The 16641-nt window shown below is 53.2% G+C and overlaps 1 protein-coding gene across 1 annotated transcript in view; it reads left to right on the forward strand.

Moving 5' to 3' along the window:
• Window positions 1-10340: 10340 nt before the first annotated feature.
• The window catches only part of Arhgef17 (Rho guanine nucleotide exchange factor 17), a 58357-nt gene continuing 52056 nt past the window's right edge, over window positions 10341-16641 (forward strand). The window contains exon 1 of the mRNA XM_026409142.2: window positions 10341-13927. Coding sequence (XP_026264927.1) covers window positions 10760-13927 — 3168 coding nt within the window. The 5' untranslated portion in view covers window positions 10341-10759. The remainder of the gene's footprint in view (window positions 13928-16641) is intronic.

Raw genomic sequence — 16641 nt, forward strand, 5'->3', positions numbered from 1 at the left:
TGGTGCCAAAAAAGACAAAGGAAAACCATGTTAAGCTGCTCACAGAAATATAGTGTGACATGTACTGTAACAGAGGCTTTGTACTGTATGCTGCACTGGAGTACATCTGTGGAGTCCTGGATGAAGGGGATGAGGGAAGATGCACAAGGAAGTGAGAGCTTCCAGGAAGCGGAATTTGAGCTGGGTTTTGAGAGATGAATGAAAGCTCTCTGGTGAAGAGGACCCAAATCCCATTTATTTAGCAAACCTTTACTGAGATCTTGTGCTCAGGCCTGGGTGGTTCTGAGGCCCCAAAAGAACCAGACCCAGCCCTGCCCCATACAGGCTCCCAGTTCCTGGAGGTGCAAACATAGACACAGTGATATCAAGGCTGGGATAGACAGAGGCATAACTGGAGGAGGGGTGCCCAGAAGATCTCATGACCCAGATCTCATGACCCAGTGTTAGGAAAGATCCCTCTAGGAAAGCGCCATCTGAGCCAGGTGGCAAAGGCTGAGTAGGAGCTCAGCAGATGAGGTGGGGACACTTTAGTACAACCTGGGCCAATCTCCTGCTGGGCTCTGCCCTGGGGCAATTGGGCTGAACACTAAGGAGCAGGGCATGTGGACTCCATGTGTCCCACAGCCACTCTCCAGACAAGGACAGGAGCTGGCAAGGTGCTGCAAGATCAGCAGGGAGAAGAATGGGGGACACTTCTTAGAAGAGAAGGCGCTGGTGGAAGGCACTGTGGGCACAAAGCCTCCAGGTAGCAATCAGCTGAGTATGGCTGTAAAGCAATTAAACCTGAAGGCTTGTATACAGGACCAGCGCCCAGAAAAGGAGCTGTGGGGCCAGAGCATTACCTGCTAAGAAAAGCCCAGAGCCACCTCCTCTTCATTGCCTCTTCCAAAGTGGATTTCAAGTCAAGGATATCCTCGGGGCCTGGGCACCACTATGACCCCCCAAGAGAGGGGAAACAGCACTTCAACACTGCATCATTCTAAAAGGAGAAGCCAACAACTTGAGAAGACTTAGGGCCACCAGGAGGCTGCGACCCGGAGGTCCTGTGCCTGGGGACCCCTGGTCTCATGGCAGACTGTCCTTGCTGTGTTCCACACCTGTCCTCTTGGGTCCCTCATTTTGACCTGTCGGTGCCTAGAAGGCTGCCTTGCTATCCCCTGTGGAGGCGCCTCAAACACAGATCTAAGTCTCTAAGATCTCAGTACAAAGCCGAAAGGCATCTTTACTGCAGGCAACTCAAGGAGGCAGCAAAGTGAAATCAAGGGCCCAAGTCCTCAACCCCACCTCTCCCCCAGCACTTCCCCTGACCATTGCTCCAGGGCTCCTCATCCTCTCTGCTCTGGTTTCTCTTTCCCACCCTAAACCGACCTTCCACTGCCCCTTCCTTCTCCTGCAGTCCTTTCTCTCACGTGGAACCATCTAGCCTGCCCTTGGCTGCTGGTGCAACAGACAGCCCTGTAAGCAAGGAGTCCTCCATTTCAGAAGGTAGAGCTGGGAGAGGAGAGGGCAGAAGAACAGGGCTGGAGAAGAACTGTGAGTGAGTTCTGGAAAAATCTTTAAGCCCTCCATAATCTCCAAGGTTGCCAAGCAACAGGGACATCCAGAGAAGGGTTTCAGGAAATTTAACTCCCTAACACTGTCAGAGGTGTATTTGTAGCTGGTTGAGGAAGAGAAAAAAAACAGGCCCAACCCACCTTGGGAATCTATTCACTGTCCTTACTGGAGAAGCTGGTAATTTGGACAGGAAGAATTTTGTATTCTTTTGGCCGCAGTGAGAGAGATGTGTGGGGCCATTAGAAGACAGGCTGTTTTCAATTCCCCATAAGATGCAATGGGTGCCAAGCAGGTCAGATGTTACCCACCTTGCATCCAGCCTGTTCAATAGGGAATGTGGGGAACCACTAGCAGAAGCCTGGCTGAGTCCTGTTGAGAGGGCCAGGTTACTGTCCCAGCCAGCTACAGGAGCTGTGATGTGTTGGTTACTTTTCCAGGATTGGAAGTTGTAGGCCACAGGTAAATTGCTTTCCCAGCTTCCCTTAGTGAGGCAAAGTATCGTAGAGGGTACAGAGCCCCAACCAGGCCACCTGAGTATGCATCCAGATTCTACTATTTACTAGCTATGTTACTGTAGGTAAGTTACTCAATAAACCCCTTTGTGCCTCAGCTTCCCCAACTGAACAATTGGGATAATAATACCTGTCTTGCAAATTGTTGTGAATATTAAATTAATTAATATGTGTAAAGGAGTCCCTGCAACTTAATAAGCATGCAATGAATGTTACTATTATAATTATTTTGCCTTTTGGAACACAAGTTCCTGCAGAGTCTCTCTCTCTAGGAACAGCCACAGGAGGTTTCTAAACAGTTGGCTTTAAGCAAGGATTTGCAACACTTTCTCTGGGAGGCAGAGTCTTTTAAGGAACAAAAGCTCTTCACACTTTTTCCAGAATAAGGACTATAATTCGCAAACCCCATCTGTTATGTTAAGAAAGAAAAACCATTTGTTGCATGCTAGTACCGAGGACTCCAGATGCTGTTTGGGGCTTGAGTGCCCCTTTCCCTCTCTCTCCCTTTGTCTCCTTTCTCTTTCCCACCCTTTCTTTCCTCCTTACTTTAACGCAGAGCACATCAATGTTGGGGTGGGAGCTGGGGCTGATCCTGGGGATGCTCTGCTCCCTGGGGTGGGAGGTAGAGGGGACATAGAGGGAGTAAGGAGGTAGTGTGGTAAGGCACCTGGATGTGGTTCAGAAAGGCCTAAAATGTGGGTTCAGAAAGGTCCAAGGTGACTCTCCTTTGAGTTGGAGATTTCCTGGGGGATGGGGGCAGGACCATTAGGCTTTGTAATGTAACCTGGTGGGAGGAGAGAGGTTAAGGGTGTCCCTGGTGCAGGAGAGAGTATAGGCAAAGGCCTGCAGGCTGTTGGAGGAGGGATAGGAGGTATAGTGACCCACGTTGAGGCTGGAGAGTGAGGGCTTGGGTGCCAGTCCAGAAAAGTCCTGGGGAACCACAGAATGATATCAAGGGCTATTTACTGCGCCCTGTGGGTCCCGGGCACCAAGCGATGTGCTTTACACATATTTTCTCATTTACCCCTTATAATACCTCCTGTAACAGATGGGGAAACTGAGGTCACAGTGTTGGAACTAACTTGTCAAGGGTCAAGGTCACACAGCCTTTTTACAAAATACTGGATTCCCCCTCTTCATCCTCCTTCCCCTCCCTTTCTTCACCTGCTATTTAGGTACACCTCCCCTACACAGTCCCAGTAACTGGGGTCCCCAAGAAGGTGTAACAAAGGCAGCTAGAGGCCAACCACAATATCACTTCTCCCCTTTAGCTAGGCACATGGCCTCCTAGGATGAAAACTTTACTCCCCAGACTCTTGCAGCTAGGCATACCAGTGGCTTACTCCAAGCAACCGGATTTCAACAAAGCGCCCAGAGAAAGTTTCATATGAGAAAGGAGGAGTATTTTTAGAGACCGGTGGAGTCTTTGCCCTCACCCCTGCCCCTTCTTATTGTTTACAAGGCGGAGAGGACGATTGAGGTACCATCTTGGACAGTGAGGGCAAGGGTCCCTTCTGTGGCTGGTAGAGTAAGAAGCTGGGAACAGCTTGGGTCTCCAAACATTCTAGTCTGAACTTTTACATGAGAAATAAATACTTAAAAACAAAAACACTAGTTTTTTAGGCGTTTGTCACCCACAGTCAAAACTAATTCCCTTAGATTCCATCCTGAGCTGGTGGACCTAGGTAGAGGCCTGGCTGGGACTGGGGTAGGGGTCAGGGTCTAGGATCACGGTCAGGGTCTGGGCAGAGGGCAAGACCTCACCCTAGTTGGAGCTAGAAGCCAACTCTCTGAAGACACCCAGGAAAACATTCCTGAAAATGTGCAAATCCTGGGAAGAGGACAGCCCCAGTGTGGCTTGAGGCCAAGGGTGTACATAGACTTCCTGGGGGAGAGTGAGAACAGAGGGCCCCTGTTTAGAGTCCTGGAAACTCCAACAGTAGCAGGCTGTGGAAGAGGAAGCCAAGGAGGTGGAAGGCAGGGGCCTGGAGGTCTCTAAACTGTGGTGGCATGATGGAGCAGTGGAGTTGGGTGAGGGAGAGTATCACAGTTTGGATATGAGGTGTCCCCTCCCAAGAGGTCCAGTGTTAATGCAGCCATATTCAGATGTAAAATGATAGGAATATGAGAGCTGTAATCCAATCAGTCTGTTCCAGTTGGAATGGACTGACTATAGGCAGATGGGGATTGGCTAGAGGAGGTGGGTCATTGGGTACATTCCCTGGAAAGGCCCATCTTTCCGGTGGCCCCTTCTCCCTCCTCTCTTTGCTTCCTGCACTAGGAGGTAAGCAGCACTCTTCTGCCAAGCCCTTCCATCATGTTTTTCTGCCTCATCTTGGGCCTAGAGCAATAGAATTGGCCATCTATGGACCACTGGCCATCATTTCTCTGGCATCATAATCCCCAAATAAACTTGTCCTCCTCTAAGTTTTTCTGGTCAGGTATTCTGATCACAGTGATGCAAAGCTGCCTAACACAGATGGGCTGGAAGGGGGAAGTGGAGGTGGGGAGTGAAGGTGCTGCCCCTGACCAGAGCGCAGGGGGGGGGGGTGCGGACACTGAACTAAAGTAACTTGTGTGAATTTAGGGTGTCGCAAAATACCACACAGACACAAAATATCTTTGTTCAAGACAGCTTCCCCATAACCCGGCCTCAGGCTCCCCAAGAAGAGGGGCAAGAGAAGGTCACAAGAGGCTAACAAGAGAGAGAGAGAGAAAGGACAAACACGTTCTTCAGAAGTGGGCTTTTATTAGGGGGGGACGCTATTTCTTAGAACATACTATCAAAAGAAAAAATAAGTCAGAATGGGTAGGATTACAAAGGAACAGGTGAGTGTAACTCAACCCCAGCGGTGACACCTACACCTGGAGCCACACCTTGTTATTCCAGCTGGGGTAACGCCCTTGTTACTGCTGAATGCAATAATTGTTCAGGGCCCCGGGGCATCAGGATTTAAAGGCGTGTTCATCCAGGGCAGCTCCCCACAGGAAAGAAGACAGGAAGGAGCTGAGAAGGAGCTTCCAGGGCAAAGACCTTGGAGTGTTGGTTCTCAGCACTTGATGACAGGGAGCCAGGGAGTGGGAGTCAAGGACAGGGGAGCTAGAGAATCAGAAATCAAGGCCCATCTCAGGGAGATTCCCATTCCAAGCAGGAAAAACCCCAGGACACTGGATCTGTCCTAGCAATGGATGCTGTTGCCTCCTTCCTTCCTCATTCCTTTGTCTAGAAGACACTCTCTATGTACCTCTGAGATGAACTCAGACCCAGACCCTTCCTTAGGAAAGAATCTGGGGGTTTAATGGTGCAAACAAAGAAACAGTTCATCCAATAAACGTTTATTGAACAACTACTGTATGCCAGGCATCATAGTGGGCAGTGGGTCTGAGGGTGGAGATAGGCAATAATGAATAAACACATGTATCTAGATCATTACAGCTGGGGAGGACAGCTCAGAATATAAAGAGGATCAGTCAATAAGGAAGGTCTCACTAGGGAGGTGACAAGGTCATGGAATGGTGGGTGGCCCAAAGATACTGGGAGCTGGGGGTAGGGTGACCTTATTTGAAGGGTACAAAAGGTTCCTTAACTGAGGCAATATGGTCTCAGAAGGCCTGGGCTTAGTGCAGAGGGGTGTTTGGACTCTAGGAGTCCAAACAAGTTCCTTAATTTCTCTAAACTTTTCCTTATCTGTAATTCAGTGACAATACTACCAGCCTTCCCCTAGCTGCCAGGGTACTGAGGATGGAAAAGCTGGAGCAGAAATTTAATAAATTACCAAAAATCACTAGAAGAATGGGCAAGAAACACAAAAAGGCACTTCAAATTAAATAAACAAACAACAACAAAAAACACAGATGATCCAAAAACAGAGAAGAGATTTTCAATCCCAGCTTGATATGCTTATAAAGTGGGTCCACCATTTCCTTTCATGTGCCCTGGAGTCTGAACCACACCCAGCAAACACCCAGGTGTCCATCAGCAAGACAGGGAACCCAGACACAGCTATGCTCACACATTGGAATACTGTGTACAGCCAGAATGAACCACACAAATGTGCAATGATATGGATGCATCTTAGCAGTATAATATTAAGGGGGGAAAGTCTCCCATATTATATACAGCAACATGCCCCTTTTATAAAGTTAAAACAACTAAAGTGAAAATATATCATTTGAGAGAATATGCAAATACAATAAAATCACACAAAAAGGAAAGCAAAAGAATGCTGGGAGAAGATTTGAGATGAGGGTTACCCTAGGCAGTGGGGCAGCAGGGGGATTATAGAATGACATGTAGGTTACTGGAAAGATGCTAGCTGTTTTTGTTTTTGTTTGGTGAGTGCCAATTAAATAATTGATAGGAATACATCATGAGCTGGGCACAGTGGTGCATGCCTGTAATCCCAGAGACTTGGGAGGCTAAAGCAGGAGGATCTAGGGTTTAAAGCCAGCCTCAGCAAAAGCAAGGAGTGAAGCAACTCAGTGAGACCCTGTCTCTAAATAAAAAATACAAAATAGGGCTGGGGATGTGGCTCAGTGGTTGATTGCCCCTGAGTTCAATCCCGGTACCCAAAAATATTTTTAAAAAATTAAAAAGAATACATCATGAACAAAAAGATTATAAATAACCCAATCCTGTGCACTTGAGGTCTAATTAATTATTCAGGAAGATATTATTATTATTTTGGTACTGGGATTGAACCCAGGGGTACTTAACCACTGAGCCACATCCCCAGCCCTTTTTTTAATTTTATTTAGAGACAGGGTCTCACTGAGTTGCTTAGGGCCTTGCTAAGTTGCTGAGGCTGGCTTTGAACTTGTGATCCTCCTACCTCAGCCTCCCTAGCCACTAGGATTACAAGTGTGCACCATCAGGCCCAGCAGGGGAATTTCAGATGGTTTCTATTTGGCTTTGGAATGAAATCAGGAGCCAGACTCCCCATTAAGCAGCTTCTTCCTGGAGTTTATTCCTCATGGGGGACTCTTTACTCGTCTTAAGACTCATACTCACCCTTTACCCTCTTTTTCTTACTTTTAGGTGGACACAATATCTTTATTTTATTTTATTTTTATGTGGTGCTGAGGATTGAACCCAGTGCGTCATGCATGCTAGGCGAGCACTCTATCACTGAGCCAAACATCAGCCCCCTTTACCCTCTTAAGTACCCAAAGCCCGTCACGGACTGTGACTGGTGACTATCTAAACCTTCCCATCTTCATTTCTCCAAAGGCTTCTAGAACCCTGACCTCACTGGGTCACCATGACTAACTAGGTAGATGGTTTATTTGCATCCCCCCTTCATAGATGAGCCTGAGGACCGAAGGAAGGGGGCACTTCTAGGGTAGGCCTGGCTTCACATTCTAGCAATGTTCCTGGCTCCACCCTGGGGCCCAGTGCACCCATTTCCTCCCAGATGAGCCTTTTCAGGGCTAAAAGCATTCAGGCCTTCTGTTTCTGGAAGATGACAGTCTCACCCTAGATCCCGAGAGACTGGGGTGGGAGAACTCCTGAGGCAATGCAAGCAGGCAAGCCACTCTCTGAGTGGGTAACTTCCCTTTGGGCAATGGCCCACCAGCGACCCTTAAACTACACTCCCTACCACCAACAAAGCCCAGCCCAGCCAGCTCACCTTAGAGCCAAATCAAAAGACTACCACAAGACTCTAGAATCTGGTGAGTCTCCATCAATTTACCCAATTGTGATATGGGATAAGGACCACTAGGCTCTCTGTCCAGAAGTGACAAGAAGGCAGAATTTAACAGGCTATCAAGAAGCTTAGAAAAGTACAAATTTTAGATGGTAGGAGCCATCATCACAAGAGAACACAATAACTCTTGGGATAAGAGTCTAAACACACCCCCAAACTTGTCCCAAAAGAGCAGAAAGAAAAGACTTTAAAGGAAAATGACTCTGACTTCAAATGTCAGAGTCAGAAAGGGCACATTTGGGGAAACCTGGCAACTAAAACCCAGTGAAGCCCAGAGATTTACCCAAAATCACATAGCCAGGCAGGGCAGAGAGGCATTAGGCAGGGCAGGCTCATTTCCTTGCTCACCAATTTTCAGGTGAAGAAAGTGTGTTTACTGCTCAGTTCCTTTGAAGCTGAGCTGAGACAAAGTTGAATGAGGGACTCATTGGAGGTTTGTCTCAACTCAGGAAGGAAAGACTTTCTCCCTACAGAGATTTCCCACAAATCAAGGGGCTTCCCAGAGGGTAGGGAATGAGTTTCCATTTTGAGGACTATGTGAGCAGCAAGCAAGACCTGGGGTCCTGGTTGTCCTCCCTTCCTCATACCATAATCACTGAGTGTCCACTGTCCTGCCCTATACCCACATCCTTCCCTCTCCTCTTGAGTGGAGCCTCCCAGCCTAGTCCTGACCCATTAAGGTCTCTTTGATAGGCACTCTGGTGGCTGAGTAAGACAGATGGCTGACTTACCACATCTTTCACTGACACCCAGCTACTGCATGGATGTAGGAAGGCCAGGGTAGGTTTGACCAGCCTATAGAGGACTGGGGCAGGGTTGAAGGAGCATGGGGCAGTTCAGGCCGTCCTTTGTTACCAGGGAAGGTGAGCTCCAGCCCAATAAGGACGAGAAGAAGGCTGCTGGGGGGCTCAAATGAAAGAGAACTACTTTATCAGGATCTGGGGGTGAGGTTGGACTGTCAGTGTTTGAACACCCTAAAATCTGAATAATAATAATAATAATAATATTTCAGTTCTGGGAATTGAACCAAACAGTGTTCTACCACTGAGCTACATTCCCAGTCCTTTTTATTTTTGAGACAGGGTCTGGCTAAGTTGCCTGTCTGACCTCAAATTTGTGATCTTCCTGCTTCAGCATCCCCAGTTGTTGCTATTACAGGTATGCGCCACCACCGTGCCTGCCTAAAATCTGAATTTGAGTCAGCAGGAGCTGTCATTTTTTTCCTGAATTTTTTCCTGACACTGGTCAAAGTTACTTCTCCAAAAATATCTATCTCCAAGGGTGGCTTGAGGATTAAATCAAATGAATGAAACAATATTACCCTACATCATAGGCGTTCTGCAAATTTTCGTTCATTCAGATGGGGTCCTGTGCTTAAATTGGGCCAGCGAGGATGAAAAGGACCTAATAGCCAGGCGAGAGTGGGGAAGCAGGTGGCGCCAGAATACGAGAAAAAGACTCGCCAGACGGGCAAAGGAGCAAAGTAGATTAGTGTGAAGCAGGAGAAACAACCTAAACGTTTCCTGCCAGGAGGATGGAGCAGTCGCTGGAAGAAATTTAAATTTAGCAGTGGGCAATCAAGCGCATTCCTGTCGGAGCCCTTTTTGAGGGTTAGGCCGAAGGAGGGACAGGGAGCCTTGCGAAGGTTTGTAAAAACTAAGCGGACTTAGAAACACTAAAAGGAAGTGAAGTCTTCCCAGTTCTCCGATGGCTGGGGGGGGTAGAAGTGGCTTATCTGTCCAGGGCTCAGAGGCCTGGGAGGATCAGGCCGGTAGAGGGCGCAAGAGCCACGTACCCTGGAGTTCAAGAGAAGAGGGGGAGAAGCGCAGGGCGGAGCATCGAGAAGAGAAGCCTCTGGGAGGACCCCGCGAGGTGGGAGGCGTGGCAGCTGGAAAAGTTGGGTGAGGTATGACCCCCAAAGGGTGGGGCTTCTGGGATAGGTAGCAAGTTTTGAGGGACCATCAGAACTGGACAGGCCGCAGGGAGGTAGTACTGGTGGAGCGTTTGAAAGTGTGAGGGGTGGGACGTAGGCGTGGTGTTGCAGGATTCGCCGCAGAGGGTGGGACAAGGGGCGTGACCTGGGCGGAGTGAAGGGCGGAGCGGGAGCAAATAACGCGGGCCGGCTTGCCCCGCCCCCGGTTCCCCAGATCCCACCCCTTTCTCGTACTGGAAGGTGTTTCTCCGTGTACCTGAGTATCGGTGTGTACGAGAGTTTGTGGGTACGAGGTTGCCATGTTGGAGCCCCTCGGGCAGAAGGTGTTCCCGCGCGAAATCTGCTGAACTGCGGTGGGTGCTCCACTGCGGCTGTGTGTCTGCAAAGCTGACCACGTTCAGAGCTCGCGTGTGTCTGAGCGTGTGCCTGGGGAGCAGTTCGGCCCGCTGCGCTCCTGAGGGACTTCTCTGGAGGGTCTCGCCGGCTTTCCTGTGTTCAAGCATCTCGTTTCTCCTTCGGCTCCTCCCCGATTCCCAACCCCCTTCGGGCTCCCAGCCTCGCGCGCGCCCGGAGCCCACCCCCTCTTTTGGGCGCGAGGCCCCGCCCCCCGCCCCCTTTCCTCTGCCACAAAGTTTATTTGCAACAAAAGGGAGCCCGGAGAGAGCAGTCTAGAGGGAGGGAGCGGGAGCTGGAGAGGGAGCGCGAGGGGAGGCAAGCCGTCCGCCCAGCTGAGGAACCGAGTGTTGGGATCCCTTCCCAGCGGAGCCACGATGTCCTTGGACGCTCCGGCCGAGGCGAGGGACCAGCCGGGAATTCGTCGCTGAAGCGGGAGCGGCCGCCTGGGATGGAGCCGCTGCCTCCCGCGACCGCAGAAACTTGATCCGCGACAGATAAACCTCTGCTCAGATTTCTGCGTCCTCCCAAATCCCGCGCGTGGCGGGTGCAGGACTCAGGCCTTCGACTCCCGCCACTGCGCTCCTTTGGAGCGGGGGCAGAGGGGGGGTTGGCCGCGGCTCTCCGAGGCCAGCCCCCCCGGAGTGAGTGCTGCCACCATGGCGGACGGGTCGCCCCGGCCCCCGCTTTACCGCAGTGTCTCGTTCAAACTGCTGGAGCGCTGGAGCGGCGGACAGGGACCAAGGGAGGAGGACACGGACACCCCTGGTTTGCGGCGCCGCGCCTCGTGCCGGCCGGCCACGGCCATCCCGGGCCAGCCCTCCCGGCGCGTGTCCAAGCTGGCGTCGGGGCCCCCGGCCGCCCCCGCGCAGCCGCACCCGCTCCGCAGCCTCTCGCCATCCGTGCGCCAGCTCTCCCGGCGCTTCGACGCGCCGCATCTGGACGACGACTCTGCTGGGGTTCGAGACGGGGGCGTCTCTCCCGGGGCCGCGGAAGAAGCGGCCGAAGGCGCTGCCCGGGGGGCCTGGCCCAGCGTCACCGAGATGCGCAAGCTCTTCGGCGGCCCTGGCTCCAGGCGGCCGGGTGCGGACTCTGAGGCCTCGGGTACGCCCAACCCCGACGGTGCTGCGTGGGAGCCCCGGCAGCCACCGACGCCACCTCCTCGAACGTGCTTCCCCCTGGCGGGCCTGCGATCGGCGCGGCCACTGCCCGGGCCGGGGATTGAGGGGAGGCGGCGGCGACAGCAGCAACAGCTACAGGAGCGGGCTCAGCGTCCGGCGGATGGTTTACATTCTTGGCATAGCTTCTCTCAACCGCAGGCCGGGGCCCGGGCCTCCTGCTCCTCCTCCTCCTCCATCGCCTCCTCCTATCCTGTCAGCCGCAGCCGGGCTGCCAGCTCCAGCGAGGAGGAAGAGGAGGGCCAGCCGCCGCAGCCTGAGGCTCAGAGTCCGGCCTACCATGGCGGACACTTCTCCGGCAGTGACGAGGACCAAGACGGTGAGGGCGGCCACCGCCGGAGAGGGAGACCCGGGCTCAGGCCTTCAAGCTCCCTGTTGGATCAAGACGTCCGGCCCGACAGTGATGGGTTAAATCTGGGCAACATGGACTCAGGGGGAGTCAGGAGTCCTGAACCTCCTACATCGCCAAGAGTCCCTAGTGAAGAGGCATCCCGGGAGTGGGATATTGGCTCACAGTCTTGCTTCTCAGGTGCCCAGGAAGGCTTGCGGCCTATGTCGGACACTGTGGGAGGAGCTTTTCGTGTGGCCAAGGTGAGCTTTCCAGCGTACCTGGCCAGCCCCGCGGGCTCCCGCGGTAGTAGCCGCTATTCTAGCACAGAGACCCTCAAGGACGATGACTTGTGGTCTGGCCGGAGTTCTGGAAACTGGGGCGTGTACCGCTCCCCTAGCTTTGGAGCCGGGGAAGGGCTCCTGCGGCCCCAAGTTCGAACTCGTAGCAAGGGGCCTGTGGGCACCACCAGAATGTTGAGGGATGGAGGATTGGAGTTGGATAAGAGCCGGCAGAGGAAGTCCCTGTCCAATCCAGATATTGCCTCAGAGACTCTGACACTGCTCAGCTTCCTGCGCTCAGACCTTTCAGAGCTAAGGGTCCGAAAGCCCAGTGTTGGCCCTGGGAACAACCTCCTAGATGGCAGAGACTCACCATCAGCAGGTGGCCCAGTGGAGCAACTTGAGCCCACGCCCTCCCATACTCCAGCATCACCTGGCACCCGCCCCACACTCAAGGACTTGACTGCCACCCTTCGGAGGGCTAAGTCCTTTACCTGCTCTGAGAAGCCTATGGCCCGCCGCCTGACCCGTACCAGTGCCCTGAAACCCAGCTCCTCTGAGCTCCTGTTGGCAGGCTCTGGTGCTGAGGAGGACCCATTGCCTCTTGTGGTCCAGGATCAGTATGTGCAGGAGGCCCGTCAAGTTTTTGAGAAGATCCAGCGTATGGGTGCCCAGCAGGATGATGGAAGTGATGTTCCCCACAGAAGCCCTGACTGGGCAGGGAATCTGACCCAAGGGCAGCGGTCCCAGGAGGAGCTGTCTGGCCCAGAGTCCAACCTGACAGATGAGGGCATTGGGACAGATCCTGAGCCTCCTGGGGCAGCCTTTTGCAGCCTGGGTACTACTGGAGTGTGGAGACCTCTTTCTTCATCCTCAACCCAAACAAACCACTATGACCCTGGGACTGAAGACAATCTGGGTGGGTGGGCCCTGGTGTCCACTGACACCCCTCCCACACCAGGTGCCCTCCGCAGGAGACGCAAAGTCCCACCTTCAGGCCCTGGTGGGACTGAACTGAGCAATGGGGAGGCAAGTGAGGCCTACAGGTCCCTGAGTGACCCAATTCCACAGCGCCATCGGACTGCCACCTCTGAAGAGCCCTCTGGGTTCTCTGTGGACAGCAACCTCCTGGGCTCACTAAGCTCTAAGACAGGGCTTCCAGTGACCCCAGCTGTGGATGAGAGCTTGACCAGTGGCCACAGTGACTGGTCAGTGGTCAGTGAAGAGAGCAAGGGTTATCAGGAGGTCATTCAGAGCATTGTTCAGGGGCCTGGTGCTTTGGGACGTGTGGGGGAAGAGAGGGTTGCTGGCAAAGCCCCCAAGAAGAAATCTCTGAGTGACCCTAGCCGTCGTGGGGAGCTGGCCGGGCCTGGATTTGAGGGCCCTGGAGGGGAACCCATCCGAGAAGTCGAGCCTGCATTGCCTCCATCCAGCAGTGAGCCTATTCTTGCAGAGCAGCGGGCAGAGCCAGAAGACCCTGGTCCTGCCAGGGGCCGGGCACAGTCTGAGCGGGCACTACCAGAGGCCCCGCCTGCCTCCTCCACTGCCCACCACAGCTTCTACCTTGACCCCAAGCTGACTGATGTTCTATCCCCTCGGCTTAGCCGCCGAGGCTCCAAGAAGCGCCCAGCCAGGAGCAGTCACCAGGAGCTTCGGAGAGAGGAAGGAAATCAGGACCAGATTGATAGCCTAACTCAGGCTCGGCCTTCCTCCAAACATGTTCGCCATGCCAGCGTGCCCGCCACCTTCACACCTATTGTGGTGCCTGAGCCTCTGACTTCTGTTGGCCCCCCTGTAGCTGTTCTGGAGCCTGTGGCCTTCCCTGCCCGAGCCCACCCCACATTGCAGGCTCCGTCCCTTGAAGATGTCACCAAGCAGTACATGCTGACCCTCCACTCTGGTGAGGGCCCGGCTCCAGCTCCTGTGGACCTGCCCTTGACTCCCATTGCACCGCCCTCTGTGGAGGCCAAGCCCTCTGAGGTGGTTCGAGCTCCAGATGAGCCTCCCCCAGCCAGCAAGTTCTGTGGCAAGCCACAGGTGGTAAGTCCTTTATGGGGAGCCTTTGAGTGGGGCCCTGTGGGCACTAACCTGTCAGGAGCCTTTTGCATGTACTTACTGGACAGGTGCCCAAGTCCAAGAGTGCTTAACTGGACCTGGAAGTGCCCTGGCAGTATTAAGAGTGTTAGTAACAGAGGCTCCTGTCTGCTCAGACCCTAAGGAGGCCTCAGCTTCTGCTGGTGCTAATGCTGAAGGTTCTCTGCTGCTCCAAGGTGTGCTAGTGATGACAAAAGGTTCTTATCAAGTCCTTTGCATGTGTCTCAGGGACTGGCTTTCAAGACTCCCATGTGGGTCTTTGTTGTGAATGCACCGAGTGTGTGAGGGTGGCAACGCCCTGCACACATCAGTTCTGTCTCTGAGGTTTGTTGCTCAGCTGCTGGCAGCAAGGCTTCCCCTTGGATGTTTGGGCTCAGGGGTCCACAGTTGGCATGTGTTTTCCTTTCCTTTTGTGGCTTTCCTGTGATGGGTCAGAATGTCTGTTCCTGAGCCTGGGAGAATTGGGGAGTTAAGGCCTTACTCTGTGGAGTAGTGGAAGGGACTCAGGGTGCCAGCCCTAGCTCATTCCTAGTTGTGTGACATTGGCCTTTCTTAGGACTTAACTTCCCCATCTGTAAAATTGGGTCAGGAGGGATGTGGACAAGATGGTGCCTGTGTTTTCATCTAGTTAGTACTGTGCAGATTGGAGGAAGTCTGTGGGATTGAGTTGGAGCATTCTCGGGGCCTGAGTTCTGCCAGAGCCTCCCTCTTCAATTACAGGAGCTTCCAGATAGAGGCTGCTGGGGAAGGGTGGAGGCAGGGAGGCTGGGCAGCAAGGGCCTTTAGAAAGGTCAAGATTAGTCCTGGCCCCCAGAGGCAGGGGTGCCTCCACGGGTCAGTTTGGGTCCCTAGTCTCCCATCCTGACTGCTTGCTTCTGTTCTCCACCATACCCCTTTCCTGGTGATTTTGAGACATGACCCCACCCCAGGACCCAGGCCTAGGGGTCTCACTCTCCCTGAGGCCCCCAATTCTACCTTCTGGCTTTAGCCATCTCTGGGGGTGGGGCTGTGGGTTTAGATTGGTTCATAGTTGCACATGTCCTGGCATCTTGACTGGAGGCTAGAGTCAAGGCACTTGGTTTCTGGACTAAGCTCAGGGGTGGTCAGGGGTTATGTCAATCGCTGCCCTTGCTCTCACTGTGTTCCTGACTGTGAGAAGCCTGGAAACCCTAAACCCTGGACTAATTTGGTCACTCCCATTCCCAGCGCTCTCACGGCCCCTCTGAACTCCAGTTCCCTTTGTTTCTCTCTCCTCAGCTCCATTTCCCCTGGTCCTGGCTCTGCTGTTCCTCACGGAGGCCACAGTGGAGTCAGCAAGCACCATGGGAGGAGGGAGGGAGATTTGGACCTGTCCTTCCTTCTGAGACCCTGTTAGGGGAGCTCAGGTGCCCTACACTCCACTACCAGTTTTGTTTTTGGAAGATGGGGGAAGGGAAGACAGAGCAGGGGCAGCTCCTGCTGTGGGTACTGTCCCCCCTCCCCAGCTTCCTTTCCCATGTAATGCTCTCCTCTGGGATCCTGAGCTATGCTGGGGAGAGGGCAGGAGTAAACCAAGGGACTCAGGGAGCCTGTGTGTGGTGGGGGTGATCCTGAGGGGAGGCATTGAGATCAGGGAGGGGGTGGGAGTTTTCGCAGAACTGGCTCCTGCCCACCTCCCTTGGCCTCCCCCATGCACTGGGGCACTCTGAGGTGGGGGAGCTGCCATACAGACTTCTCCCTGCCCTGACAGCAGACTTTCTGTGGCCTCCAAGCCCTTGGCCTCTCCAGTCCTCCCACTCTTCCAGGCCCCATTTCATGTCCCCCCTTACCCTTTAGGGGAAAGAACTGGTGAGTCTATAATTAAAAGAACAGAGTTGGAGCTGCCTCAGCTGCAGATCTCTGTGTGGCTTATAATCTGTCATATGCTGTCTCCGTGCCTTGTTTTCCCCTTCTGTATAATGGGATTAATGGTCACTGCCTGGCAGGTTGAGTGGGTGGTTTCATCATTTCATGCCTAGGAGCAGGAGAGGGAAAAACAGGCTCCCCTGCCCCGTCTGCTTCTCAGAGAAGCTTGTCCCTCCTCCCTGTTTCTCTACTGGTTACTGAGCACAGGTCTCAGTGTGACCTAGGCTCAGAAGACATTCACCATTCCTGAGTTCTCCATCTCCTCATAAAGCCCGTAAGTTCTCCCATCTGCTAATCTGAATCCATCCTGCTGTCCCCTTCCTTCTGGCACCATGAAAATGGGCAGCAGCTGTCCACCACCTCCTGTTGGACTTCCTTTAGGAGATAGTGTTCCCTTGTCTAGGGTCTGGGGCTTTAGTCCCACTCCCTGCTCTGTGGGTACAGATGGCATGGTATGGGCTCCAGAATAAGAAGAGATGAGAGGAGCTGTCACTACTTGCTTATGGGGCAGAAACCAATGTGAACTCAACCAGGACTGACAGGAGAGAATGTGGGGACCAAGAGGACCCTGGGCATGACCTCAAGCTTTCAGAAAGTTCTCACACTCAGGTGCCTCCCAGCCCAGACCCATAGTCACCCTTGGTGTGGTGCTGCCCCCTTGCTGGGAGGCAGGAGGCTCAGACCCAGACCTGGCCCAGCCTCTGACTCACTTTGGACCTGTACAGTCTTCTTTGTGTCTCAGTTTTCCCATCTATACAGTGGGAGGTTAGACTGTG

This window comes from Urocitellus parryii, chromosome 4 (genome assembly GCF_045843805.1).
Source record: "Urocitellus parryii isolate mUroPar1 chromosome 4, mUroPar1.hap1, whole genome shotgun sequence".
Lineage (NCBI taxonomy): Eukaryota > Metazoa > Chordata > Mammalia > Rodentia > Sciuridae > Urocitellus > Urocitellus parryii.